The sequence below is a fragment of the Lonchura striata genome, chromosome 5 (genome assembly GCF_050655825.1).
Source record: "Lonchura striata isolate lonStrDom1 chromosome 5, ASM5065582v1, whole genome shotgun sequence".
Classification (NCBI taxonomy): domain Eukaryota; kingdom Metazoa; phylum Chordata; class Aves; order Passeriformes; family Estrildidae; genus Lonchura; species Lonchura striata.
In genome coordinates, this window is record NC_140707.1 from 51033808 (window position 1) to 51061619 (window position 27812).

Sequence of the window (27812 nt, forward strand, 5' to 3'; positions counted from 1 at the left end):
ACAGGCCCCCAAATCTAAAATGCAATGGTTCTATCTGTGGCAGTGTCCTTGCACTTCATGAACGGACTGGTCATGTGGATTTGCTTGGACACTTCTCAAAGGCCAGGAAGCCATCTCCTGGCCATCCCACACCCCACCCCATCCTGTGTCAGGTGCACTGTGGAGCACTACCGGAGCAGAGCTGAAGGATCTTGTATTACTGGGACAGGGCTTGGTGCCGGTGGTGCTGGAGCCGGTAGCCTGGTAGTTGCGGGGCTGTTTTCAGCCCCACGTCCTCGGTCCAGCCAGCCGTCGGGCTGCATCCCTCGTTCGGGTGGGCGCACACACCGCACACTTGGATCCCTCCCGGGCATAGCTGCAGCTGGCTGTAGAGCCGCAGCTGTTGGCCCTGGGCGCAGGAGCCTGAGGACGGCAGTCGCTGCTGGCACAGAGCTCTGGTCTCGCTCGCCGGCTGCTCCAGCCTGAGGCGCTCCCGTGCCCGCCCAAACCCGCACACGAGGCGAACGGAGCCAGGCGCAGGAGCCCCGGCGGGCGGGATGCGGCGGTGCGCGGCCATCGCTCCCCCTCCCTGAGCCCGCTGCCGGCCGCTCTCGTGGCCCCGCTCCCCGCCCGGGCCCGCCGCTCCCCGCCGGGCAGAGCCGCGGGGCCGCCGGCAGGAGGCGCCGCGCGGCCGCGGAGCGGCGGGGCCGGGCCGGGCTGTGCCGTGCCGTGCCGGGCCGGCACCGCTCCCGCCCGGTGCGGGGCCCGGAGCTGCCGCTCTGCCCCGCGGCCCAGCGCTGACCTCCGGCCGGCGGGCAGCTCTCAGAGCGGGCCCGCAGCAACAGGCAGGGGGCTGGAGCTGTCAGAGAAGGCAGCGAGAACTGCGGCTGCTAGTCGGGAGAACAGGAGGCTCTGGGGGACCTCAGAGCACCTAAAGGTCTTTGTGTAAGCTGGAGAGGGGCATTTTACCAGGGCTTGTGGTGATAGGACAAGGAACAACAGTTTTAAATTGAAAGAGCATTTGGATTGTATATAAGAGCATTTTAAAATTATGGGAGTGAAGGTTGTCCAGGGAAGTGATGAATGCCCCATCACTGGAAGTATTCATGGCCAGGTTCGATAAAGCTCTGAGCAACTCTGTCTAGTGGAAAGAGTCCCTGTGCGCAGCAGGGGTTTGAAGCTAGATGACCTTTAAAGATTCCATTCAATTAAAACCTTTCTGTCATTCTGTGGTTCATGGTGCCATCCCGTGGTTTCATCAGATGGTTCTTGTTAAACATGTGAGCCCATTTGGCAACATTGGTGCTTTATGGCCATTTCACCTGCAGGCCTCTCTGCTTCTGAGGTACCTGAGGTAGATTAACAGCCAGGACCACCAGCAGGAATTTTCAGGGTGCCAGTCAGTCTCCTCCAGGACACTCCCATCTTCTGTTTTATGAGATCCACATTCAGGTCATAACTCTTGTGCTCCTCACACTCACTAGTAGTTCAGGTTAGAGCTCTCCCCAGAGTGATGTGATACCATATTTTTCCGAGTCTCAGGCAGGTGAGCTGCATTACTTTTCCATTGCTTAGATGCTTGTAACAGCACTCTGGTGCCCTTCACATATTACCCCAGTTCCCTCTGCAAAGCCACCCTTTCCTCTTCACTCCTAAGGAAAGGTAGGTACCACTTTGCCCAAAATCACCAGGCCTAGGGCAGTGGGGGATAAACAGCCTGGGATCCAGCTACAGTAGTTTGGTGTGAGTGTTCTACACTGCATACCTGACTCTTCTTGCAGGACCTCTGACAAGTGTCAGGCAGCAAGAACTCTGTTTTGCCAGAAGTGTCCTGCCAGCTCCTCTTCCCTCTCTCCTGTAATCAGCTCATCCCGAAGAGGCTGAGCAGGCCATCATGCTCCCAAAGCTTCATTGTAGCCCTCTTCCTTTCCTCCTCATCCTCTCCCGCCCACTGCCCCCATTCCCTTGTAGGCAAGGTATTGCAAGGTGTGCAGTTTTGGGGACGGTGCATCCAGCCCCTCCCTCCCTTGACTTGCAGCAGAGGATGCTTGGGGGTCATTACTTTGCAGTTTTCATAGTATTGTTCTCACATTGTCTATGAAAAATTGCCTCCTCTGCCCTTCTTGACAGCAGCTGAGGGCGACTCCCTAACTCTGTGGTAAGTGGTATTAACTAACCTTTGCCAGTGACCTGTCTCTCTTGTTTCATTTTGAGCCAAGAGCAACAGGTATTCATTTGTCTTTGTCCTTATTGGTTCTTCTACTCAACTTGCTGGAAAACAAGCCCCAAAAATCCCCAGCCTTGGTATTTACCAAGAGTCATGGAAACTGCTTTGATTACCATGGCTGCCAGGCTCTGCTGAGCACTACTAGCTCCAGCACGGCCCATCACTGGGCGCAGGACAGGAGCCAGGGAGAACTGTGCTGCAAGGATGCTCACAGAGAAATGAGAAAAACCAGCTGCTGCTTCCCTGAGCCTGGAAGCATCACCTGGCTCCCCGTGGCTTTGCACACTTTTTGCTTATTTGTGATCACTGGTTGCTGGCAATTGAAGTGGGGGCAGCGGGGGAGGGAGGTGGGGAGAAGCAGAGGGTGGGATGGGAGGCCAGCACAATCAAAGGGAATGGGTCCATGTACAGCCTGTGTTCGTGAGGAGGCATCATACTCCTGCTGGGCTCAGGAAACTGCTTCATGGGCAGAGCTGGGTGGGTCACTTTTCCCTGGTTAGGCACATGAGCCTCCCCACACCATGCAGCTGGTGGGGTGGCCAGGGTCATCTCCCAGGTGGGTGATGGAGGCAGGCAGGGTAGCTGCTGTCAGAGGTGTAGCCAGCCCCATGGGCAGGGAGCTTGCTGTCAGCAGCTCTGCCAGCAACACTTCCCATATGAGGAAAAGATCCTGCCCTGCAGGCAGGAGGTCTTGTTGGTCAAGGCCACTAGGAAGGGCTGGCACCCATAACATAATGGCTGGAGTTTGCCTTTTCTCTGCATCTGAATCCCCAGGAGCAGAAGCCTTGGGAGCACCTGTCAGCTCAGGCTGACTCCACCACTGCAACTGAGTTGTAATTCCAGGCACAACCAGTGCCTGTGATGCTTCCCCAAGCCTCAGCACCCGTGATGGCCTCAGTGGTTCTGCCTGCATGCAGCTGGGTCTCCTGTCCAGCACAGATATTTCAGCTCCTCACCACACACTTGGAGAGAAGGTGGTGAAGGAACTGGTGCTGAGGCTGGCAGGGAGACACAGATCAGCTCACAAAGGCCAGGCTTTACAGCTCATGCATCACCTGGGGCTGAGTTTAGGCTGAAGATGCAGCATGTGGTTGTGGGATGAGAGAGCTTAATGATGCTGAGCCTTTGGTTTTGTCTGTTAGGGTCAGCAAGAAGTTATTCCCAAATAGCTAAGGTGATGGGCTAATTTGGTGGTGAAAAACCCTTCTCCAGATACCTTGCTGTGGAGTTAAAGTGGGTTTTCTTTGGTTTGGTTTTTTTAAGTGGAGTAACCAACTTAAGTATACTTCAGCCCAGGGACATATTTGGTAGAGCAGGCAGTGGTATGACTGCCTGGGCTGAAAATTTCATTGTGAGCAAAGCCTACCCAGGGGGCAGGCAGTCAGCCCAGTTGTACTAGGATGGCCTTAATGCTGATTAAGAACATCTGCCAAGAGGTTTATTAAACTTCAGCTACTTCCAAGAAGGAAGGAAGGAAAGATTTTCTTCTCTCCAGTCCTGGGTCCTGCTGTGCTTGTGCAGAGTTCAAGTGGAGTGCCATGGGGATTGGAGAAAGGTTAGGCCCTAAGAAGAAGGAAAAGCTTTTGCTGCTCAAGGCAGGAGGTGGGTCACTTGTGGGTAAGACTGACAGCTCTGCATCCTTGTCTAGTTCAAGGGACTCTGCCAGACAAAAAGGCCCTGTGTTAGCAAGGTGATGGACTTCTCCAGCTCTAGCTCCCAGCATTGTGACCTGGATCTCCTAGGAAATACCAGCATGAAGCTACTTCCAGAAGCCCACGTGGGTTTCAGCAAAAGCAGAGTTTGGGTCTGCTTGACAAAAGGGTTTCTCTGCAGCCTGTCATGTCTCAGATGAAGCTTCAGGAACAGGATCGTTTGCCAGTAACCACCACCTTGTGCTGATGTTATCTAGTTTCTGCAGAATGAACTTGCTGAGTTGTCATCTGTGACACCGTCAGGGGAAGTCCTGACTCCTGACACTGCAGTTCCTGCCTCTGCTTTGCCATGGCCCCAATTCCAGCAGCATCATCTGTGCTGGTTGGATTTGCTAGATACTTGCTTGTGCCGAAATGTCGTGGGATTGTCGGAAAGAACTGGGCAGCAAGGCTGTGCTGCAGGCCTGTGGGCTCCCAAATCCAATGGAGCCACTAGCAGGCTAACATGTAGTTTCTGGCTGAGGATAAAATGGCTATTGACAGCTCATCTCCAGGTGGTGCTGAGCACTTGGTGACCAGACAAAGCAGCAAGAGGGGGTTTGCACTAGAGCTAATGGGTGGGTATTGGCAAGTACCTCTCAGTACGTGGGCTGCTGACTTCTGTGACAGAGGTAAACTCCGTGGGTGCCAAGCAGAGGCACTGCTGCATTTTGCAGGTGTTTGATTCACTCTCTAGCTCCAGACAGCAGGTAATGGATGGGTGGCTAAGGTAGTCAGGTGCTGGTGCATGCTGGCACTGCTGTATAACCAGGCAGCATGATGGCACCCCATGCAGCCAGTATAACAGGCTGGCAAAGCCAGACTCATTGGTCCAAACAAACCCCTTCAGCTGCAGGTGCAAGGTGTTCTCAGTGTCTACAAAGTGGATGTAGGCACCTGTTCTGCTGTCTGTTGAAAACCTGCAGGTTGCTGGATCACGTGCACAAGTCTTAGGTGCAATGCAAGCAGCCAGTGTATACCCTGTGTGACATAGAGCCTCATTCATGCAGGGCTTTGGAGCAGCACATTTCTTCATCTGACAGCAACCATCTGCTGTGGCTGCAAGGTCCCACACTGCTTGGCAGCTGGGCTCGCATGCTGGGGTAGCAGCAGCTCTGCATTTCTCCCAGCCATGCTCTGGAGTGTGCCTAAGTGCCAGTTGACACCTGGGTGGTTTAGATGTGAGTGTCAAAGGGCTCAAGGCTGTGCTCCAAATTCAATATAGAGCTACCTGGTGGCTCCCTCTCACTGTGCAGCAGGGGGGAAAGGAGGAAGGCTGCATGAGGAATGGGATGAAGAGTGTACATCCATCCTCTATACCTGTAATGCCATGGTAGACAGGAGGAAGCTTCCTTGGGCTACTGTATTTGCTTCTGTCTTCCCTGCTGTGAAATCAGTAGACATCCAAGGATGGGTGCTGACCCAAATTAGGGCTACAGGAAAATTTCCCTATGCAGGGGCTAAAAGTCCCACTAGTTCCGAGTGGAAACTAGTGAAATGCCGCATGATAGAGATGTGCAGAGCAATTCCTGGCTTAGAGATAAGTCTGTTCTTCTGCTCACCCCCTCACAAGATGTTCAAAGAAATGGAAAGACAACTCATTTCACTCTGATAAACTGACACACTTCTCACAGAGCCAGCAAACTGGTTTCTGCAGGTGGACAAGATGCCCTGCTGGCCAACAATTTCAGATGGCTCACAAAGGATCAGGTATTGATATGAAAAACAAGGATACCCAAAACTGAAGTAAAAAATGTTGGCTTAAATAAGATAAAAGATGGCATGATTCTTGGACATCTACTTTGGGGTTCAGGTAAAGAATGGTGGCAAGGAGTTTTTATTTTCCTGTCCCTACTTTGACACCAGTTTTGGCATTATTCACAACACCAGGAGGACCAAGTCTTCAAATCAAGGCCTTGCACCATCACTGCTGGCATAGCTTAGGGTGTAGCACATCTCCCTGTCCCACCTCCGAAGCACCATGAAGGATGAAGTGCCATGGAAGGCTGCGGGTCACCTGTGTCTGGGCACTGGTGTTGGCAGCCACATACAAAGCTGTAGGAAAAGTAGCCATGTCCTGGAAGGCTGATTACAGAGCACCTCTCTTGCCAGGGTTCCAAAATGCAAGGGTGGAAAGCGCAGGATTGGTGATCATCTGAAACTGCTCCCCCTCCCTCCCTCCATCTGTTGCTCTGAGCCCCCTGGGGAAGCCCTCTGAAATAGACAGCACTAAGTAAGTCCTCCCTCGGTGTTTGGGTGTTTGACCATAGGCCTCCTTCCTTGTGTTTCTCTCAAAAAGGCATTGAAGAGCCCTGACTGAAGGCTCTGTGCAATGGACTAGGTTTGGGTCAGGGGCTCAGCCCTGCCACTGCCTCCCTCAGCAACCTGCTCTGGGACTCTGGGTTGTCTCCCAGAGAGCTGGCAGCAGGCGAGAGCTGTGTGTGCCAGGGTGTGACAGCATGTGCCAGTGCACTGTCGAGCCAATGGGGCTGATACCCATTTGTGTATTTTGGTAACTCTGCCAATGTGGTTCTGCCATTCAGCGCTACTTGCACAGGCACCAAGTGTACCTTCTGCACAGCTCCTCTGTCCCCTCCTGCACAGTCACTCTGCCCCATGCTCCCTGTCCTCCCCCCGCTGCCTCCGATGTGCTGGGCTCCAGCACCGCTTGTACCAGCACCACACCTGCCTGGGCACAAGCTCACTGCATGTGAGCCCGTCAGTGCAACTGCTTGTGCTGAACACCTCCCCCGAGAATGTTACGTGAGCTAAAGGATTTGGCAAGCTCTTGTTCCTATCAAATGGGATGGAGAAAATGGAAAACTGTGTACACACCCCCATAAAACAAAAATGAAGCAGAGCCCATTGGGGTGAAAGCACAGTACTAGCATTAATGTTGTTTACAGCCATCTCCTGCTGAGACAGGTGTCTCAGAGTCTGTCTGCAAGAATACACCCTAAATAAGCTGTACTCAATCCTTGGGAGTTTTGAACGTCTTTTGTGGTGATGGGTGGTGTTGAAGGACATTTTCCTCTGAATGGAGTCATGAAGCAGCAATGTAATACACTCAAGAGTCATATATTAATTTAAGAAACACCATCCACCCCCATGCCATGGATCATGGCTTCAACCAAAGCCCTGTAAACATCAAATTCTCCATCAGGCATTGTTGATCCCCTGGGAGTACAATATTTGCTACTTGGTTGCTGCAGTTGGATTCACTGCAGCAGTAGCAGAGTGCCAAGGTTGAGTCCTGTTGCCACCGTGGCTGGGCTGAACAGCCACGTGTGCCTCTCCTGCTCTTGTATTGCCTGGAAGTGCACACACTGGGAAGCACAAAGGAAGCTGGGGCCATGGCCCCTTGCCATCACCAGTTAGTCTACCCCTGGGTGGATCAGCCTTTCTGGTTAAACGGGTCACTGCCCTTCCTCTTTGGGCCTTCCCCATCATCACCGAACGAGACTGCCAGCGAGATGAGTCAAACCGTCAGACAACATCTGCACCCTCCACACACGTCCATGCGCTTGGATAGTTCAACTGGTGGGCTCAGCCCAGGCAGCGGAAGCAAAGAAACCCTGGTTGACTGGGGGGGCGTCTGGTAGCTGAACCTTTTCAGTGTCCCAAGCACAGCTGGGTGATCTGGTTCATTTTTGACTGATCCCAGAAGGTAGACAAGGCCTGTGAAGACAGCAGTGAGAGGAAGTTTGGCCTTGAATGGATGTACTCTACCAGGGTTTGAGGTCTGCTGACCTGGAGACTCTTGTAAGTGAACATGTAAGAGTACTTGCTTATGAGCTGCTAAGTCCTTGCCAGGAACAGATTAGAGGTTGCTTAACTAAATACACAACCAGTTGATCTGTACAGGACAGGAGAAGGAGAATGTGGTTCATCCCATCAAAATAGCCTGGGGTGAACTCTAATAATTAGTGTCTTGAGACTGAAACTCCCATTTGTGCAGGAGGTCTGACCCTGCCAACCTCCTGTCAACACTTCAGCTCTAGCCAAGCTTGCTCTTCCTCTCCAGTGGGGTCAGATGGACCCAGCAACCTGGAGCTTGATGTCCATATCTGAAAAGCTAGCACATTTGTCATTTTCTTTTTACAGTTTCCTTCTTTTAAAATATGGACCAAAAAAAACCCCAAAAAACAAAAAAAAAACACCAAAAAACAAACAAACAAAAAAAAAACAAAAACACAAAAAACAAACAAACAAAAAAAAAACAAACAAAAAAACATTACTAATGACAGTCAAAAAATCCCGGCACAAAAGTGGCAAAGCCAAGTACCAAAGACCTAGAAATTGCCAGAAATGGGTTTGCCTGGGCAGCCTAGCTTCAGCTGTCTTGTGCATATGATCACTTCCTGCATTTTGCCTAGGATTGCCATCTCTTCAGCACCTGGGCTGGACCTTAGCTGGAGGGAGCAATAAGCTGGACAGCTAGGCTGCCTCCTTTCTTAGCAGGGCTGGGGAACTCCTATCATGTTGGTGAAGCAAGAGACTGCAGAAAGAAAGGTGGTTCTCCTGGGTAGACAGCTGATGCCTCCCTGGAGAGCTCAGTCTGTGTCTACCCCTGCCTTGAAGTTACTCTGTGAGTTGGTAAGCCACATAAGCGAGAGCTTTCACAGGAGGAGCCACGTCTTCCTCATTTCCCAAGCTGCTTTACAGAAGTGCTAAAGATTTGCAGATGCAGTCACAGACATTAGGATATGGGGTTTGACTAAACTAAGTGCTGTATAGTGCCAAAATCATAAAAAATTGAGATCCTAGTTGGTTCAAAATGTGTATCCAAAATGAACGAGTGCTTATGACCTAAATTTCCTTTTTTTCTTATTTCGCACCTGTTAAATAGGTATAACTCCATGCCCTCATCATCAGCTCTGGATCTGAAAAGGTGCCTGAGAAAACAGCTTCATTAGTAACCCTGAAGCAGTCACTCAGTGCTGAAGTGCCAAGCATTAGAAAGAGTCCGTGAAGAAATGGAAAGGCAGGATGTTGAGGTACGCTGACTGCAGGACAAGATGACGGTAACATGGCCATCCCAGGGAATAAACTCTAGTGGATCATACAGCTACAGAGCACAGCATGTTACACAGCATGAGGGCATAAATACAGTGTGCTTTAGGGATTTAAGTATGGGATTTCCATCATTTTGAGTGCTTGATTTACAGCCCTTGTAATATATCAGACTTTACGGGTGTAAAGTACCTGTTACTTGTACTTTGGCTGGTTGTACCCAGTAACAACTGAAAGTGTTGGTGTTTGTTCTGTGCCAAGTGGGATGAATTTGGTGGAACTATGCTTCAGCTCTCCTGGCACAACCTCACTCTCACACTCAGCTCAGTCAAGATGAAATAGCCCTGGTGACAGAGATTGGGGAAGCTGCACACGTTGCAGACAGGACAACAGGGCAGAGCGGAACATGGGAGAAGCATCTGGTAGGGAGCAGGGACTTTGTTCAACATGGCCATTCTCAGCACTGATTTCTGCAAAAGTCTTCAAACTCATGTGAGGAATTATAAACAAGTCATTGCAATTGTCCAAATATTGTAAGAAATTATTTGCATAAAATGCTACATGTGAATGAGAAACAACCTCGGTGGTTTACAGGAGGCTGAAGTTGGTAACTGCTCTAGGCTGGATTTTTAAATAGCACTGTGCACTGAATAGCTGTGCAAATGATTTGAGTGAGGTGGATGGGCTGAGATGCTGGTTTGAATGTTGCTGTCATAAGCCTGCTGCAGGCAAGAGCTTTGGAGCAGCAGGTTTACAAGGAAACTCCAGCATCCACCTGTGCTGAGGAAGCTGGTTGCACAGGTGGGACATAGGGAAAGAGAATTTGAAGCAAAGCTGGTTGAAAAATACCCCATGTGCTCTCTTGGTTCACAGGAACCCATCTTGTAACACCTTTTTTTTCTCCTTTTTTTTTTTTTTTTTTTTTTTTCCCCTTTTTCCTTATTTAAATCCTGGGAACATAACTCATAACATAATCCATCCCACAGAGGCAGGATTCAACTTGGATTTCTTTTGAGAGAGGTTTCTTCCCAGCCACTTCATATAAAAGGGGTTGAATAACTTTCCTGAATTGCCCATCCCAAGGTCTTGCTAACCTCATCTTGCTTCAAATATCAGACCTCCACATTTCCTGCTGCAGTTGGAGCCTGTTGCTTCTTACCCTGCTTTGGCTGCACAGAAACCAGCTGGCCACCCTTTCCATTACAACATATGAAAGACTGTTCCTTCCTCACCACCCACTTCCCACCCCCAAGACTTCTCTTTTCTAGGCTAAATGGGCACAGCTTCACTCCTTTCTCTTAGGGCAATATTTTTGTGTGTTTATCCTTTGTATTGTTTTCTTCCAGACTACTCCACTTCTCGGCCTAGGACTCTGAAAGGGTCCTGCATAGGCAGCACAAGGCAGATCTCTCCTCTGCCTTGCCCCAGAACTCCAAGTCAATGCCTGACCCCTTTGCTGTTGGCAAAGCTTCAGTTTTCAGTTTTCTGCAACCCCTGGATTTTTGTCTGCTATTCTGCTTTCTCTTTGGTTATTCCCCAGATCTTCTACCTACAGCTCACTTTGCTTGACATTTGCATTTGTCCTTGCTGAACTCATCTTGCTGCTTTCAAACCATTTCTCCACAGTTGAGATCACACTGAGCCCAGGCTTCTGAGTTTCTGCAGACAAGGAATCGAAATGTTGAATAGCTGAGTCCTTTCACCTCTGGAGGAATTTTGATGGATCTGGCTCCGTTCCAGGGACTCTGTGGGATGATTTCTTCAGAGTTCAATTTCATTGGAACAGGGGCACCAGTTGTGAGTTTGTGGGTCCCAAGCTGGGCAACTCTCTGGGGGCTCCCTTGGCAGGGGAGACCCTCCTGGAGCAGTTCTGTGTCGGGAGTGAGACACATTGAACTTTTTTGGTTTTCAGCTTCTGTTTATTGTTATCTTATCAAAACTTTAGCACACTGTCTGCACCAGACTCTGCGTGCAGGAAAACCAGCACAAAAAATGGCTAACAATCTCTTATTACAAGGCCTTTTAAGTCTAATCAAAAACTAAGCTACCCAATTAGAGGTGACATCTAAATTATTTTCCTTTCCAACCCAGTAACTGATCCCTAAAGACCTGCAATGTGGATTTTTCTACCCAATTACAAGATACCACCTAAACCCAAGAAGAAGGAAGAAAAAGAAAGAAGAAAGGAACTGGAGACAACAACCTGGTACCCTCCATCTTCTATCCATCTATAATATGCTAAAAATCCTAAAACCTAAATTTTTCACCCATGTGACATACTACAGTACTATCTACAATCTCTACAATCTATTTCACACTTTTGTGGTTTCTAGTTTACCTTGAGTCTTTGGAAGTTTTCTCCATGAATGAGGGTCAAAGTTCCACACTGCAGCCACTCTGTCTTGGGAGAACAAGACTCCCTTCAGCATTGCCTGCTGTAATTTACAAGGGACAAGTACAAGGTTGGTCCTGTCCTTCCCCTAAAAACTTCTGGAACCATCCTTTCTCCATCAAGCTGCTGTTATGGCAGTAGCCTAACATTGGTGAGTTTTTCCAGTGCCACCAACAGTGATTTCACAGCTCCTGTGATTAAGATCAAAGAAAACTAAATGATCCCAGAAAGTGAGGGAATGTTATTCACAGTGTAAATTCAGTCACCCAAGTCAAGCAAAGAGATTAGGAGACTGAGTCCTGAAGATGTCCCTCATAGAAGGGGGAGCCTGGGCAGGGGCAGCAGGAAATCAGCTCCCTATGTTGTGCCTGCAGCAGTGCCCAGGCCAGTTCCCACAAAGCTGTGGACAAATGCTGGTGGAGCCATACTGTGGGTTTCTGCTGCTCTGGGTAGGGGGATCACATCTCTGACCAGAGAAATGGCAGAGGGCTCTCACTGCCTATGAGGAGACAACATGGGTCCAATCCAGCCTAGCCCAGAGGAGCATTGTGAAGGCTCTGCCCATCTTCCCACCAGAAGACACTTGTCTCACAGATGCTTATTTTTTCGTAAGTGGCAGGAATTCATTAACATCATGGCCAGTTCAAGAGAAAAGGGTGTTTGGACAAGGCAAGGAAAGGGATGCTCTCTTATTCCTGATCAGAAAGACCAGGTGTCCAAACCCTCTCCCATGCTGTTGCTCTCTCCTGAGGTATCTTCATCAGCTGGTCATAAAAGCCCACCTCTGTGCAAATCAAGGTGCAGTCAAAACCTTCCTCCTGTGGATCAAAGAACAGCCTTTGCCATAGCCACATTCTGGACAGTTTTGCACTGCTGTCCAGCTCCTTCCAGGACACTCAGCTTCCCTCACTACCTTCTGCCAACAGCCCTACCACCTTCCCAACTGCCTCCCAGACGCTGGCCCTGCTAGCTACAAAATGAAAGAGTTCAGATAATTTGTCAATGGAATGGATCAAGGATCTTTTTCTCTGAGGAAGGAGCTCCATCCATCCAGCAGCTTGCAGAGCAGGACAGGCCAGGCAGTCTCTGAGACCTGCTCACCAGCAGAGGAGTGTGGTTTCCTCGGGAGAGTGGGAATCCAGCAGTGTGCTTCCTGGAAAGGAAATGCTGTGCAGGGTTGCAGAGTTCAGAGGAAGTGTAGTGATGCAGCGAGCTAATGGATCCTTCAAGGATTGTTCTGGAGCCAGCTGCACCAGAAGAGCCCTGTGTGCTACAAGGGGGCTGCACTTCCAGGAAATTGGGCCCCTCAGTGTGGGTCATGCCAAGCAAACTTTTGGAGTCATGTTAAAAAGTGTGGTGGATCCTATCATTTCCATACAGCACACCAGGACAAAAAATACACTCAGTGCTGTGAAATGTTCAGATAAAAGGGCTAAGGGTAGAACACCAGTGCCACAGGATGTTTCTAAAAAGGGAAATGTGACAAATGGAGTAGTTTTGCTACTGGAGCTAAGTCAGGAGATTTCTCTGAGCCACGCAGCCTGCAGCCAGCCCCACGCAGTTCTTGGTTTTGGCCATGTTTGCTCCTGTGTTGGCTCCATGAGTGGCAAGGATGGGAAGAAATGCTATCATTGCCCATGCAAGTCTGCACTGTCTTGCAAGCACATGCTTCTCTGCAAGTGTGTTTTCTGTGCTGCAACACAGAAATTATTTCCAATACTCTTTTCCAAATGATGACTGCATCTCAAATGCCCTTACCCATGTCCTGCTGCTGAGACTTGCTAGCTGTTACTGCCTGAGGCAGGAGAAATTCAACCAAAAGACCCACAGACAACAAAAACCAGTAAGCTGGGAACTGGGAATTGCTGTTTTCCACAGGAATGGAATACTGTGGATGGGTTCATGCATGTTTCTAGATCTGCTCCTTATTGCACATGCAAGAACTTAGCAGCTCTAAAGTTGTCTGCTTCTGTCTGTGGATGGAAAGCCTGTTGGCATGTGGCCCTGGCTCACCCTGCTGGATCTGGTGACATGAGCAGATCAGAAAGCCAATGGTCCCTGCTTTGGCACTTCCTACACTTGCATTGTCACCTCCAGAGCCACTAGCATGAGGTACTCTGAGGGTACCCCTGAAGCTCTGCTGTTCTAGGGACAGATTGCACATCTTTAGTCTTCTGAGGTTTGGACAAAGGATAGAAGTAGTCCCAGAGAGCACAGACTGGGAGACAAAGAAGGGGATCCAAAGCAGCTTCTCCTTGCTGCTGTCTTCATGTCCTGATCCATAGATTCTTACATTTACAGCACTTTGCCAGGGCTGCTATTCCCTTATGGCCAGTGGTGACAAACTAATGAATGTTTTAAAGTGCTAAATAGCTTTGCTTTATAGAAAATACTAGTCCTACCCAGCCCAGTCCAAATGATCCTGAACCTTTCTTCTTAAATGGGACTGGTGCTACATCGTGCCCACGTGAACCACCTGCACAAGCAGTGTTTATGTGGCAGCTGCTGAGGGTACCCATCCCCTCCCCACGTCAGTGGTGTCGGGGGCGGCAGGAGGAGGTGGGTGGGTTGTGGGGAGATGTGTGGCTGCTTGGGAATTTCCTCAGCTGTGCAGGGGTGACTGAGGTCGCCTGGGGCTGAACTGACCTCCTGCCTCCATGGGGTTAGCATGGGACAGTACCTCTGGAATTTTTGGGGCTCCCAGCGTCACCTCCTCCGCACAGCACTCCTTTGAGGGTCCAAGTTTCACAGCCAGAGGTGGGGCTTTTCTTCCTTTCCATCTCTGCTGTTTGTCTCAGAGAAAACCCATCGCGTTGTTTTTCAAGTGCCTGAAGGTGTTTTTCGGGGGTTTTTCAGGCTATATTGAAGCTCATTTTTCCCAGATGTGCTTTTTTTTCTTCTTCTTTTTTTAAAATGGGTTTTAATTTTTTTTTCTTCTGTAATTTTACTTCTTTGCCTTAAAGTTTCCGGCCACGTGACTTTCAGCTTACATCCCTGAGTTTCTGAGAAACCACAGGAGGCTGAGACCTAAAGGGAAGGTGCAGAGGCTCTGAGAGGAGAGGCAGCGAAAGTGCTGGACTGCTGGGCAGGAGGACAGGAGCTTCTGGGACAAGTAAGAGTAGGAAGCCAAGGGTCACATCAGAGGTGACAGAGGAGGGCAGAGGAGAGGCAGAGAAGCAAGACAGAAAGTAGTCACACCAAGAGCACAAAGGAAGCTGAAGAGACCCTGGGAGCCAGAAACAGCAGCCATGCCCCACAGCTCTGACAGCAGTGATTCCAGCAGCTTCAGCCAGTCGCCCCCTCCCAGCAAGCAGGTAAAGCAGGGGCCCTTCCCCAACTCTCCCCAGCTACTTCAGGGTGGGCCACGGGTGGGCAGGAACTAGGGTGGCATCCACTGTCTGTGCTTTCACAGTGCAATATCGCAGAGCTTTCTAAGAATGGCTGTAGGGAGAGAGATGCAGGGCTCAGCCAAAAGCCCTGGCAGAAGCTCCAGCCACTACCTGGGCATGGGCAGAGAGAGAGGACCTGGTTCCCTGGGGCTATACCAGGGGCAGCTGGGGGCCCAGGACCCCCAGGCATGGTGGACCCTGTGATACACGCCAGGCAGGCAGGAAGTTTTGGTGTGATTTGGTGCTCTGGTGAGGAGCCTGAGCATGCACCTCCTGGCCGTGGACCACAGCAGCTCAGGGGCAACCTGCCTGCTTCCTGCTTCTGTGGACAGAACTTGGGACCCAGAAAAGCCCTGCTACTTTGGATCTGCTTTCTTTGTTCAGCCTCAGCAGTTTTTCATGTCAGTGATGCTTCACAGAGGGATTTTGTTTTCTTGCATGGTATACCTTAATGGTAGATCTTTTCCTGGCAGATACAGACATGAGTCTGAAGTATTCTCACTGCCTTTTCTGGCTAAACTTCATTTTATCTGTCATTTACCATTTCTTCAGGGCTGGCAACAAGAGCAAGTGCCTGAGACTTCGCTCAGAAATCTTGAAGTTTATCAAGGCAGATGATTTTTGTCTTCCAAACAAGGATGGGAATGCATCTTGGCTTGCATCCTGGTAGAGACAGGGATAAAGCACAAGGTTTTCCAAAGGATAGGGACTGGACTTGATGCAGGATATGGCAGCTGCTATATCTGAGACATTTTCAGGGTATTGAAGGCAAGGATAAAACGGTTAAGTTCAAAGAAAATTTTCTTGGGTTTGGGGGAGGGGGGGAGAGGATGTGGACAGATAAATGGGCTGGGAAGATAACTTTTGTGGCTGGGTTTTGTAGTCTTGTGGAGAAGTGGTGATGTGAATGTTAAGGAGTCCACAAGAGGGGCAGTGCAAAATGAAAATAGAAGATGAAAGTCTGTGTGACAGTTGCAACTGTCAGAAGGCAGCAGAAGGACCAGATCTCAGCAGAGAATGGCTGGTGCATGAAGCTCATGACCTGAAGCCTAGAGACCTCTGTTCTCCCCTGCCTAAGGGGCTTGGGAGTGTTGCAGTCAGCAATGCAGGCATTGCTAAGGAATTCCAGAAAAGAGCAAGGACGGAGATAAGAGAGGTGGAGCAGATAAGATCTGTGTTAAAAACAAAAGCTCTGAGTCTGTCTAGTTAAACAAAGCAGGGGCCATATTGTGTTGTGAGGGTTTGCAACAAATAAAGCCTGAGACAGAAGGGTGATCGAGAAGGGAGGGACCTACAGGGGTGAAAGGAGGAAAACACATGCTGAATATCTGGAAAACTTGTATATCCAAGGAGCTGGAATATCTACAGTGCCATTGACCTGCAGAGAGACAGGAAAAGAAATGGTTCTCTGTAGAAGAATTCAAATTATCTTTTTTCCCAGAGGGAGGTCCTTACTCTGGTCCATCAAACTATATCCCAGGCCAGTGTGTTGGTGAAGAGAGTGGTCATTTCCCAGCTGTGCTGGGATCCCCAAGGATGTCAGATGTGCCCCTCCTGGCAACAGAGGTACTAAAGGCATCACATCCCCTGGGCTACAGCTTTACACTGGTGTGGAGGGTGTGTCCTGTGCTTCAACGATGTTCTGCTGTGTCCCTTTCCCAAATACTGCCCTGCAGGAGAAGGGTCAGGAAGAGAATTACCCAGTCATTTCCATGCCTTGTTTCCCTAGGACTCTTCTGATGATATGAGGAAAGTCCAAAGGAGGGAGAAGAATCGAATTGCTGCCCAGAAGAGCCGCCTGAGGCAGACCCAGAAAGCAGACACGCTGCACTTGGTGAGCACTCCCACCCTTTCTCATCCCTGGTGCTGAGGACTAATAGGAGACAACCATGATTTTCCCCTGGGACTCAGAGCAGAGATGCTCAGTGGAGGCAGGACAGGAGAAGTGAGGCCAGGGCAGGATGTGGGATACAGCACTTGCAGTGAAAGCATGCAGTCCAGGATGACTGCCACTGAAGCATTTAGTTTTGCAGCTCCTTTTGAATCCATCTTTATCTCTCAGTCTTGCATTAGTGATTTCCTTTCCCAGCCTCTTCCGATTGAGCTCTTTGAAAGCATAGTCTCACCTGGCTTGGCTCTCCCCAGGTTTGAGATTCATGCCACCACTTATGCAGAGGTGCAACAGCATACAAAGATATTTTTCTGTGCCACTGTGGGCACCCCCATCACCTCTTCCCAGTGAGAAGAATTAGATATTTGCCTTTCAGAAGGGATGGTCACTTCTGGCTGTGTGTGTTTGGGTAGCTGTATGTTGTCAGTGTTGGAGTATAAGGACTGGGATGCTCTGCATTTTGCACATTGATAAGTGTGTCCCATGTATTTTGGGCCACTGATGGGAAGGATGAAGAACATGCAGCTTGCAGGGGCAGAAACCATCTTTATCCCTATGCTGGACTTGGCTGTCTTTTGAAAAGTGGTAGTTGAGCTCATGTTTGAAAAAACATCCTTTGATTTAGCAGTCTGCATATTCCCATTATTGGAAATAATTCTTGAGAATCTAGTTCTGAACCTTCCTCCTTACCTAGTGCCCTTAGTCCATGGTTGGAGCTAAGTTTAAGGCAGAGATTTCATTATTTTCTCAGTAGCTGATGAACTTTCTAGAGCTGACATGACTCTAGGCTGATTGCATGACATCAGCCAGCAGCAATGGCTCTGGACAACTGTATCTGAGAGAAGTGAGAAAATACCCTTTCCTTGGGGTCAGTGCTCTCTCTACAGTAGTCCTAGAGGTAGGTATGGGCTCTGAGCTTCCCCCAGGAAAATTCTGCCTAGCTGTACACCAAGCAGGATTGGGCGGCTTTTGTTAGAGCAGATAACAAACCACTTGCTTATGAGATTACTGCTGCTCAGCTAGCATTAATAGCACACAGTCCTTGCCTTCCCATTGGGATGGGGCAGTGGGGCTAAGTCCAGTTTGAATCCTGACAGGCAAATGAAAAAATGCAGGAAGACAAGTAGATGATGGATGGTAAATTTCTGCTAGCTATTTTTTCAATTCCAGTGGACAGTGACCCCCTGCTGCTCCTGGGTTCATTCCCTGAGCACTCTTTTCCTTTGGTTGATTCTGCATCAGGGACTTTGTTTCTCTGATGTGGTTCTTCACAGAAAAGCATGGCTCCTTTTTAGCTATGGTGGTATGAAAGGAGCCACCAGCTCCATCTACCCCAGGGTTTTCTAGCTTGTGTTTTGAGGGGAATGAGTCATAGGAAAGATGGGACTCCTGGCCCCTGGGTGATTCCCATCAGTTCCCGAGTTCAACAATAGTCATGATTTCCAAACAATTTGGTCATGCCTGAGAGATGCTGTTTGCTATGTGAGTTCCTGCTGTGACAGCAGCTGTAACTGCTGGGTGCATTTCAACCTGTGCACAGACTGGGCACCCTCTGGAATCAGCATGGCAGCAGAGGGGCAAGCAGAAGGTTTGCTTTGCCAAGGTGGTGGTGCATTTTCCAGAGCCTCCATGTGCTGGGTCTTACTTTAGCACTCTCAGCTGAGTTTCCAATCCTCTGGTCCTGCCCAGGCTGCTGGCTTCATGGTCAGTTGATGCCTGCAATGCTTCAGCCCGGAGCTGGCTGCACTTCAGCAGAAGCAGAGGTATCAAAGGCTTCGATGCTCTCAGTATTGTCGAGACAAGGCTGAGCATAATTATTAACCCCTTTGTTGTTATTCTCATTCATACCAGTATTAATTCAGTTCTTTTGCGGCCTTAGTTTCTCTTTTCTTCTGACTCAAGCGTCTCTTCTTCCTCCCCATCGAGCCGCTGCTTTCCTCGGCTGCTAGCAGGAAGCAGTGAGTCTCTTCTTTCCAGGGCCATGACAGGTTTCCTGTGGCAGGTGGTTTTCTGATTAAAGACGGCGGTTATTCAACGTGCTCTCCCCCGGGGGCTGGGCTGCCCGGGAAGCGCCCGGAGATGTGTGTGTGCATGAGAGGGAGCGAGAAAGCCTGGGCGGGAGCAAGCCACAGTCAGTTCTCGTAAGCCGGGGCTGAGGAGCGTGGCTGGGGCTGCCGGCATCGCACCCACACCCGGCCTGGCCAGCTGGGGGAGGAGGGTTTGCCCAGGCGTGGCTCTGTGATGAATTTACCAGAAATACGTAGTTCTGGAAATTCTGTGGGGCAGAGAGGTGAAGGACCACAGCCCTCATGTCCCTAGCTCATCCCTGTGGGTCCCATGCTGAGGAAACCCCTGTGGTTTTGTCTCCTCAGGAGAGTGAAGACTTGGAGAGGCAGAATGCTGCCCTGCGCCGGGAGATCAAGCAGCTGACAGAGGAAATGAAGCACTTCACCTCGGTGCTGAGCTCCCATGAACCGCTGTGCTCCATCCTGACATCCCCTCCACCGCCTCCAGAAGTGCTTTATGCCACACACTCCTTTCACCAGCCCCACATTAGCTCCCCACGCTTCCAGCACTGAGCCAGCCAGCAGGAGAGCAGCCTGCCAGCTCCACTGACAGCAAGAAGTAACTTTGTGGGGCTTGCATTCCCATCCAAGGGAAGGAATTGGACACATGGACATTCCTTCTTAAAGTATGTATTCTGAGTGATTTGCCTAAGACTTGCTCCCTTGTACAGAAATGGCAGAGCCACCATGAAGCATCTTTGGACAGTTTCCAGCTTGGATTCTGGGAGGAAGAGGCAGTCACAAAAGGGCACCAACCCCCTTCTCTGGTCCTTGTCTGGGGAGACTCACAGGAGTGTGTGGCACCGGCAGTCTCCATAAGAGCAGCTGGCCATGGCATGCAACAGTTAGACCTCCAGGAAGAGGAAAGGGAGCAGGGATGGAGGGGAAGGTTGGGGGCCACAGAGTGTCAGGGCAAAATTGGTTTATTTTTGTAAAATAAAGATTGAAAATGCTTAACTCTTTGTTTTCAAAATAGGATTTGAGTCACTCCTAAGGCCTGACGTGATACAGTGAAGACACAGGCAGCAGGATGGGAGGACTTGGAGCCCAGAAAACAGCCCTGCATGCACAGGAGTCTAATCCAGGGCCAGTGACCAGAGCCCCACTTTTAGAAGGAGGGGGCCCATGCACATAGGCTGGGCAGACTGAGGAGCAGTGGTTTATGGGGTGGTGAGGTCCCAGGGGAGCCTCTTTGCTGTAGAGCTTGACCTGGCTAAAGAGTGTGACATGCCATGTGGTGGCTATGCCTCCACATGCTCCCTTGCATGAGTGGAGGTGCACTGCCATGCTGTATCAGCTCCCAGGTCTTGGTGGGCTGATGGAGCCTTCAGTTTGGCCAGCAGCATGGCTGGGAAGGAGCACCATGGTATGGAGGGAGCTGGTGGTGTTTTCCTGGTGTGCACAGGAGAAGCAGGACCCAGCAGGACTCTTGCTCCAAGGTACCCTGATATGGCATGTAGCTGCAGCCTACATTCTTTCCCCTTGTCCATCAGTCACAGCTCCACAAAAGGCTGCTGCACTAGCTCATGCATTGAAACAGATGAAACCTGAAAGGTCACAGAGTAGATTAGTAAGTACTCTGAGTTTGACTTATTGGAAACACAAGCCAGTCCATACAGGTGGTCTCTTGCACCTTATCCCACACGAGGCAGCAGCCCCACTTTATACACAAGGTTGAAGCCCACCTTCCAGTGGTTCTGTTGCCAACAATGGCTCAGGACTGCTGCCATCTTCAAGGAGCATCAGCTGCAATCTTTTCAGCATAGACTACCACAAGCAGTGCTGCTGAAGTAGGCTTTTAAATGAGGGAAATAGACCAAATTTGTAGATATCCTTCTTGCAGGCACGGAGAAGCAGCCTATTTCCAGATAGGTTTTGGCCCATCATCATAGCCCTCAAGAGTGATTGAGTAAAGTCTATAATGTGCCGTGCTGTGCACATTTTCTCTCTCTGGTTTGCACTAGCGAGATACTGTCTTGACTCGTCAAGCTGTCCTCAGGATAGCTGCAGAAAGCACTGTGATTTCTCCTGCCATGATCTGCTCAGAGGTTTGTGAGCCTCCTGCCTCCAGTTTCTGTGCCAGCATGGGGAACACTGTGGTCAGAGATGCCTGGTGTCAACACTTTTGCCTGGGTGTCACCACCCTACAAAAGCAGTGCTGAGGCAATGGGTGATTGCACTGGCCCTCCCTGTCTGTGTAGCTCTGGAATGAGGATGAGTTTAGTTAAGGACATAGGGAATGATGCTGGTTATTCCAGCCATGGAGCTGGGTTTCTACATATAGGGAATGATGCTGGTTATTCCAGCCATGGAGCTGGGTTTCTACATATATGACATGCAGAACACATCTACAGGAACAATTTTATTGTGTCTTACACCATCCCTCTCTTCTAGATCTCACACCAATAGGCTTCACTCTAACCGTTAGTTCAACAATCAGAGCTGCTGATTCCTTGCACAGGCTATGCTTTGAGCCAGCCAGGCTACACAGACTTTTCCCAAGGTGCTTTTCTCTGGAATTTGTCCCTTAAAGCCTCAGAGAGACAACAGACTCCAGCTCTAGTTAAGCGTGTCTTTACAGGTTCTACTTCTGCTCCTTGAGCTTCTGGTAGATTTTCTCCAAGATTTTTAACTTTCACTTATGCTGTTCCTTAGGGTTCTGGTTTTCCCATGCTTCCTGGTTTACATTCAGAGAAAAAAGCTACTGCAACCTTGACTGGGATTTGCTGTGGAGGGCACTGCAGGCTCATGCTCTTCACTGGAGGATGCAACAAAGTCCCACCAAAGCTTGCAGTGTTGCACACAGTGAGACAGCACCATCCGTGCTGCGACCTTTGTATTTTCTCCTGGCTATAAAATGCTAAGGTTTGTTTTAGCTGCAGATGGAGAAGGTCCTACCATGATGTATATGTGACCTATGCCCACACAGATATGGAGCCAATATTTCTGCTGCAAAGCTGCTGAAGTCTGGATCCTTCAGGCTGGGTGGGGCTCTGTGTAATGCCAGCAGAATTGCTAGATCCAGTCACTGGTAACGTCTCAGACGTATTACTACAACTCAGAACAAAACAAGCAGCCAGTGGTGAGACTGGGAGACGGGTTTGCAACAACATCCTCTCCAAAACCCAAACAATATTCTTGGCATCATCAGTCAATGTGTCCCTCCTCTGCATGGCTGACTGTGAGCTGGAAGGCCTCCTACCTGCGCTGTGTTCAGCCATTCTGGGCAAACCAAGGCATTCTGGTGTTTGCTGGTCCTAGGAGACATATATTCCAATCTGACCTGGCTTTGCCCCAGTCTTGCCTGCAAAACCCTGATCACAGAACATGATCTGCATGGTTCAAGTCGCTTTTGACCTCTGCTTTCTTCTGTAATTGTGAGGTATCTGGGAGGCCGTCTCTCTTAGTTATAAAGAATGGTTCTCCTGGGAGAATATCCTTATGAGCCAAGCAGCAAGGGACGACATATCCTTTCTGCCCTTTTAAATAGTGTAGGGAAAAAATATCTTTCCCTAAGGATATTTCCAGAGCTGCACAAACTGCTTGCTCCAGCTGTGTGAGGAGATTCCTTCACTTCTGTACTACTGCTGTCTCTTGCTTTCTTTCCCGGGCTCTCGGCCTCTCCTCAAGGCTCCGCACACATCTACTTTTCATTTCTAAGTATCGACGTGCCTGTCCTCTATGTGGCCCTCACTGTTGTCTGCAAATGAACTGCAAATGAGCCTAAACGAGGAGCAAGGTGCACGGAGGCGGCCAGGGCAATCACTGCCGATTGCTTTCGATTGTCCGCTCCTCCCAGCAACGCAATTCCTGTAATTTTGACTTCCTTGGCATCTGGCATTTCTCAAGTGTTGTGTGTGTTATCTGGCCGTGCCCAGCCTTCAGGAGCACTGAGTTGCTGGCTGCTCCAAGGGAAGGAGATGCTTCTGGGCACACAACTGGATAAACCGGGCGATGTCCGGGCCTGTGGAAGCCTGTCCCTGCCCCAGTAGAATGTCAGCGCCTTTCTGCTGTGCTACGGAGCTCCTCACTGAAAACCTCTCTCAAAGCAGTACATAAGCGAGGGCTCACAGGAGGCTGAGAGGCTTTTCCAGCCGGGGAAGGGCGAACAGGAGAGACGCTGTGCCCTGCGAGCACAGCCCGCCGAACTCTGCGCCTGTGCTGGCCTCTGCTGGGCGCAGGCTGAGCGCTCCCACCCGCTCCTCTCGCCAGAGCCGCTTTGACAAGGGACAGACTAAGCGGCTCTGCTGCCCATTTCGCTGTGGCTCCAAAGCATTTATGCACTTGCTTCACAAATCCCATCTCAGAATTCATTTCTGTTAGAGCTGCCAGCCTGCATCAGCAAGAGGATAAGCTCCTGCATGCTGAACCAAAGCAGCAGCCCAAGAAAGAGACCTCTCTGTTTCCTGCAATGATCATAGTGTACAAAGCAGCAGTAGTCATACAAAAATGCTGCCTGGATGCTAATACTTTAGCACACAGAAATCAAAGATCAGGAATCACTGCTAAGAGGCAAAGTATTTCTATAAATCACAAGCTGTCAAGAAGAGAAAAACCAAAGCATGGCATGAAATGACAAGAGTTTCTCTGAGTGAATAGCCCAGTGCTCACTTTGTTTGTGTTCTGCTGTGGTTTTGCCACCTTATTGAATGTTGATCTGGAGGAAATTTGAGCAGTGAGGCAGAGTTATATGTATTCATTAAGTCTTTTTAGGTTACTCAAAAACCCTATCCAACTAAATGTCAGGGAACATATATTCATTGCTTGCCAGGGCAGGGTTACAATCAGCATGTTACAGTTAGAACATGAGACTATAATTTTTCAGCAGACATCAGCTCCTGAGAGTTCTCCTGTCTCAGAAACATCCACGCAGTGACAACACACCTTCCCCCCAACTCTTACACCAGTTCTGTGCTTTTTGCTAAGACACAATCAACTTTTCTCCCTTCAAAACAGCTGTGGTTTGATGTCGTGTTCCTCAGAACTTTTCCCAGGTTTGGTTTTATTGCTGCAGCATGAGTGGGAAGAAGAAGAGGGACATGCCCGAGTTCAGCAGTGAGGCTGTGCACATTTTCAGCACTCTTTCGTTATTAATTAATGTCAGCTGCAAGCAGTAGAAGATTAAAATCTTTTTCTCATGTCATTGCCATGAACTGGTATTGACCCACTGAGACGGAGGCTGGAGGATGCTGAGTAAGAAGGGTTTATATACTTCAAGGTTTGGTATTTGGGGTTAATCTGTGACCCTGATCTGGACTGGGTGTGGATATCTAGACTATGGCTGAGTTTTGAGGCTAACTCAATCTTTTTTCACTTCTTTTATTCTGAACTGAACAAAGAGATCTTCATATCTCATGTGCATGCCTGGTGCACAGCAGAGGAGTGAGGTACGTTTGCTTCAATAACAGAGCTTATGCACTGCTTTCCTCACAGCTGTCTATATCTCCACAGCTTTTCACAAGCAAAGCTTGAGAACTGGGCTTAGATACTCAAGCAGCACAGCAGGCTAACCACAGCTACACAGTTTTTAGATTAGAGCCAGTTCTCATCCGGCCTGATCAGAGGATGGGGCAGAGCAAGTTGGTATGTTTGCAGAAGGCCATGCAGAGGTAACATAAGCACCCTGTGTCTGGAGTGGTGCACACTAACCAGAAACCAGCACCTTTGAGGTACCTTGTGCCCAAGTGCTCTTCCATCCTGTGCACTCTTTCTACATCTTCTTGCTGCAAGGAGGCAGCTGTGAATACTAGCACTTCAGCCATGCCCTCCCATTTATTCTTCACAGTTCAGACTTACATGATTCACCCACACAAACATGACATCTGAACCGGACAGGGTTAAATTAAAGCCATTGTTCTGCTAAAGCCTGGCTTTGAACAGGGAGATTGGATTTGTAAAGAAGTGATAAATCCAAGCTGCTCTTGGGCAAGCCCTTGCAGCCCAGGCTGGAAGGTGTCAAACTGGAAAAAAATCCTGCCCCTGGCAGGGCCACACAAATCACCATAACTCTTTGTGGCCCTGTAAAATAGATAGAGATGATGCATCCTCACCAAAGCTCCCTGAGACTGAGAGCTACACATGAAATATGCTGAAGGAGAGCAAAACATTATTTCCCTTCCCTGAATTGTACTTTTGAAAAACATGAAGCTTTGGACAGCACAGGTTTGGTGCTCAAAGTTATCCCCTGCACAACTTTGGTTGTTCTGAGGTCTTTATAAAGATAAAGTCTTCTTTAGATTAGATTTTAGACTGCAACTAAGCCACTGTGTTTTGTATAGAGGAAGGTAATTCTTGCAAAATTTTGAGTGCTGCAGAGGTTGCCTGCTGCGCTGTTATGAACAGAGTTATCCAACACTGTTCATGTATCCAGATCTTCACACTGAAAATGTAATAGGAAAGATTCTTAAGGGTTTAGTATCAAAATAATTGTGTATCTAAACTACAGTAACAAACGAATCCATTGCCTGTAAAAGCTCTTGGGATGCAGAAAGCTCTGGGTGCCAGCAGAGGGCTTGCAGGGTTCCCTGTTCCATCGGGGAATACCACTGGTTTTGTCCAGAGCCGCAGTCCTGCCAGCCTATGCTTCACTGCGTGTCTGCAGCTCAGCACTGCATCCAGGTGTGACCCTGAAATGAGTGGCTCTGCCAGCTATTCGAGCCTTGTCAAACACTTAACCTCCGAAGAACTTCACTAAAGCAGTTTAGGTGTGAACCCAAAATAAAACCTTCTCCCTTCACTAACAAAAATCTTGTAATCTTTCCTGCAGTGTCTGTTGTGAAAATGTGTGTGGGATATCTGCTGACAGCTCTTCTAGACCTAAATGCTATCAGTCAAAATATGATAGAGCCATCTAAGCGGTAAGCTAGTTAGGCTTAGGAAGTGCAATGATGAAACTTAAAGGCACAAAAAACAAAGCTGACAGTTTGAAAGCAGGGGACATCCTGTGATCCTTTGAGATTAGATACTTCCCATTTAAAGGGAACCTAAAGAACTGCATGGATGTAAGATCCAATAGATCCTGAGTACTTGCTTTTCCTTAGCAGTTTTCTTCTTTTGTTCACCTACTCCTTGGATGTCTGAACCAGTGTGGAGAGAAAAGACACCAAGGAATTATACTTTCCAGAATAATTTTCTACAATACCTTTTCCACACCCTCCAAGGCAATTTTCCTCTCCCATTCATATCACCTTGCTTGTCATTGAGGCCTGTTGCCATCTGGATTATCATTGCTGTCACCATTCCTAGCATTTATATTTATTGGGTAGACCTTGAGAATAGCAAGCTAGTTGCAAGTCTTTACATACCATAAAGGAATTGTATGTACTAATTGGTCATAAAGGCAGCATATATTCCAAGACTGTCTGTTGGATTTCTTGAGATCAGTGGGGAAGAAGATTACAGAAGTTAGATTCTACCTGATGGCCTGTACTCTAACACTTAATTTGGGTCCTGCTTCTTCCTCTGATTTAGTGCATTCCAATCTTCACAGATACTTTTGGCTCTAGGATCCTATAAGCTTTTTAGCACTTCTGCTAATCTCCATGTAAAGGAGATTTCCCTCTAGCTTTAACATCCACTTCAAGGGGTTGTCCTGAAATATAAATAATTTTTCATGGCTAAGAAATTTTTATATAAATATGCTGTGATGAGGGAAATCCAAAAGCAGCTGCTCTGTTGCTTCAAGAAGGGAAAGAGGCATGTGAGTAGAAACAGATGCAGAAATAGAAGAGGAAATGCAAAGCACAGGGGTTTTATTTTAGTATTTTATAATTAGAAATTGACAAATTATATAAAGGGGTGATTGAGTAGTTCACAGAGTTAGCAACAAAACAGCCCTGAAATCCAAGGACAGGAGTTCAAGGAAGTGTGGGCCTATAGGTATGAAAAACCCTTGCCTGATTTGGCTTTGAGAAGCCAGTGCTGCTTCTCTACCTGACTCATGTTCACTTGACAGGCTGCAGTCACCAGGGCTGGGCACTGCTTTCATGCATCTGCTTTCAGCTGTTATTTTCAGCAGAGTCTGTGTTTTAGTCATTTTTGACTTATCATTTGTCTTTTCTTACAGGACTAAGACATGGGAGCAAATGGCTCCTTGCTTGGCAGGCTCTGACTTCCCACAGATCTTATGTTGATGCTGAGTAAACCCAAGGATTTTTGAGAGAATTTTAGAAGCTGAAGGTGGGATAAAAACAAAACTCAAGATGACAGACTGTTTTTGACCCCAGTTTGGAGTAGAGCTGGCAGGAGGCAAAGGACCCAACGTGTGTCTCAGTCATCTCCCATATATCTGAAAATTTGTCTATTGTGTGTATGTTCTTTTTTAAGGCATGTATTAAGAAATTTAACTGTTCTCTGTGTCTTCCTGTCTCCTCAATTCCTAATTTGTTTTCTTTATACTTTTTCTGCTTGTTCTTTTTCTGAAAAACATATTCAGTCACTGATACCTTCCTCTTTGCTGTCCAGAGACCTTATGACAACAGTCTGCTATACAGTACCTAATTCCATTATCCTGCATTTATCTGAGTTTACAAATTAAAGATGCCATGGACTATGACAATACTTTCAGTTACAGACAGCTAAGGCTATAGTCCTAAAGTAATTTCAACCTTAATACAACATGTAGATGACATATTTCAGTTAGGCTTGACTAACTCAATAATGTCTTAACCATTTGCAAATTTTATTCTTTACAGTGCTAAAGGGATAATAAATGATGCTCCTCTGAACAAACCCAGATTGCCATCCTAAAAGTTACCTGTGCATTTCTTTTCTTGACTTTGTTTTTCAACTGCTCTTTGATCAATTATAGTGATTACCTCTGTGTAACTTTGATTTCTGTATAATATTGTGGAGAATTTTATAAACATATTTTCAAATCTTATCAGCCTAGAAGTCAATATTCTGTACTATCTCACTGTTTTATTGTTAGAATTCTCAGACTAAGCAGTTGTTGAACCATAATAGTCTTATTCCTGCTCCATTACACCTCTGCCCCTCCTGCAGCACTATCACTCAATGCATTCCTAATAACATTTTGATTACAAATTTGTTACACCAAATTCCTCTGTTCATTCTGTTGTCTCAATGCAGAGATTCGAGTTAACTTTGGTTGCCTAAATTAATAATAAATGGGACTGAAAACCTCTTTTCTGGCTTTTGCTTCT

At 48.4% G+C, this 27812-nt stretch overlaps 1 protein-coding gene across 4 annotated transcripts; it reads left to right on the top strand.

Moving 5' to 3' along the window:
- The first annotated feature begins 741 nt into the window (after positions 1 to 741).
- Positions 742 to 27793, top strand: BATF (basic leucine zipper ATF-like transcription factor). Of its 4 annotated transcripts, none has more exons than XM_085580590.1 (4): positions 742 to 7659; positions 8747 to 8894; positions 16421 to 16525; positions 18955 to 27793. In XM_085580590.1, the coding sequence occupies exons 2-4, from the start codon at positions 8874 to 8876 to the stop codon at positions 19159 to 19161; spliced, it is 333 nt and encodes a 110-aa protein (XP_085436716.1). In that variant the 5' UTR covers positions 742 to 7659; positions 8747 to 8873; the 3' UTR covers positions 19162 to 27793. The 4 variants fall into 4 exon arrangements, with proteins under 4 accessions (XP_085436716.1, XP_021398459.1, XP_077640147.1 ...); XM_077784021.2 differs by adding an exon at positions 14266 to 14616 and having other exon boundaries at positions 744 to 8894; XM_021542784.4 differs by having other exon boundaries at positions 742 to 8894.
- The last annotated feature ends 19 nt before the right edge of the window (positions 27794 to 27812 follow it).

Excerpts from the sequence above, each read along its gene's own strand:
- BATF (XM_077784022.2), top strand. The coding sequence starts at position 14,551 with ATGCCCCACAGCTCTGACAGCAGTGATTCCAGCAGCTTCAGCCAGTCG. Across the intron at positions 14,617-16,420 it reads CGCCCCCTCCCAGCAAGCAG|GACTCTTCTGATGATATGAG; the intron begins GTAAAGCAGGGG and ends TTGTTTCCCTAG. Across the intron at positions 16,526-18,954 it reads AAGCAGACACGCTGCACTTG|GAGAGTGAAGACTTGGAGAG; the intron begins GTGAGCACTCCC and ends TTGTCTCCTCAG.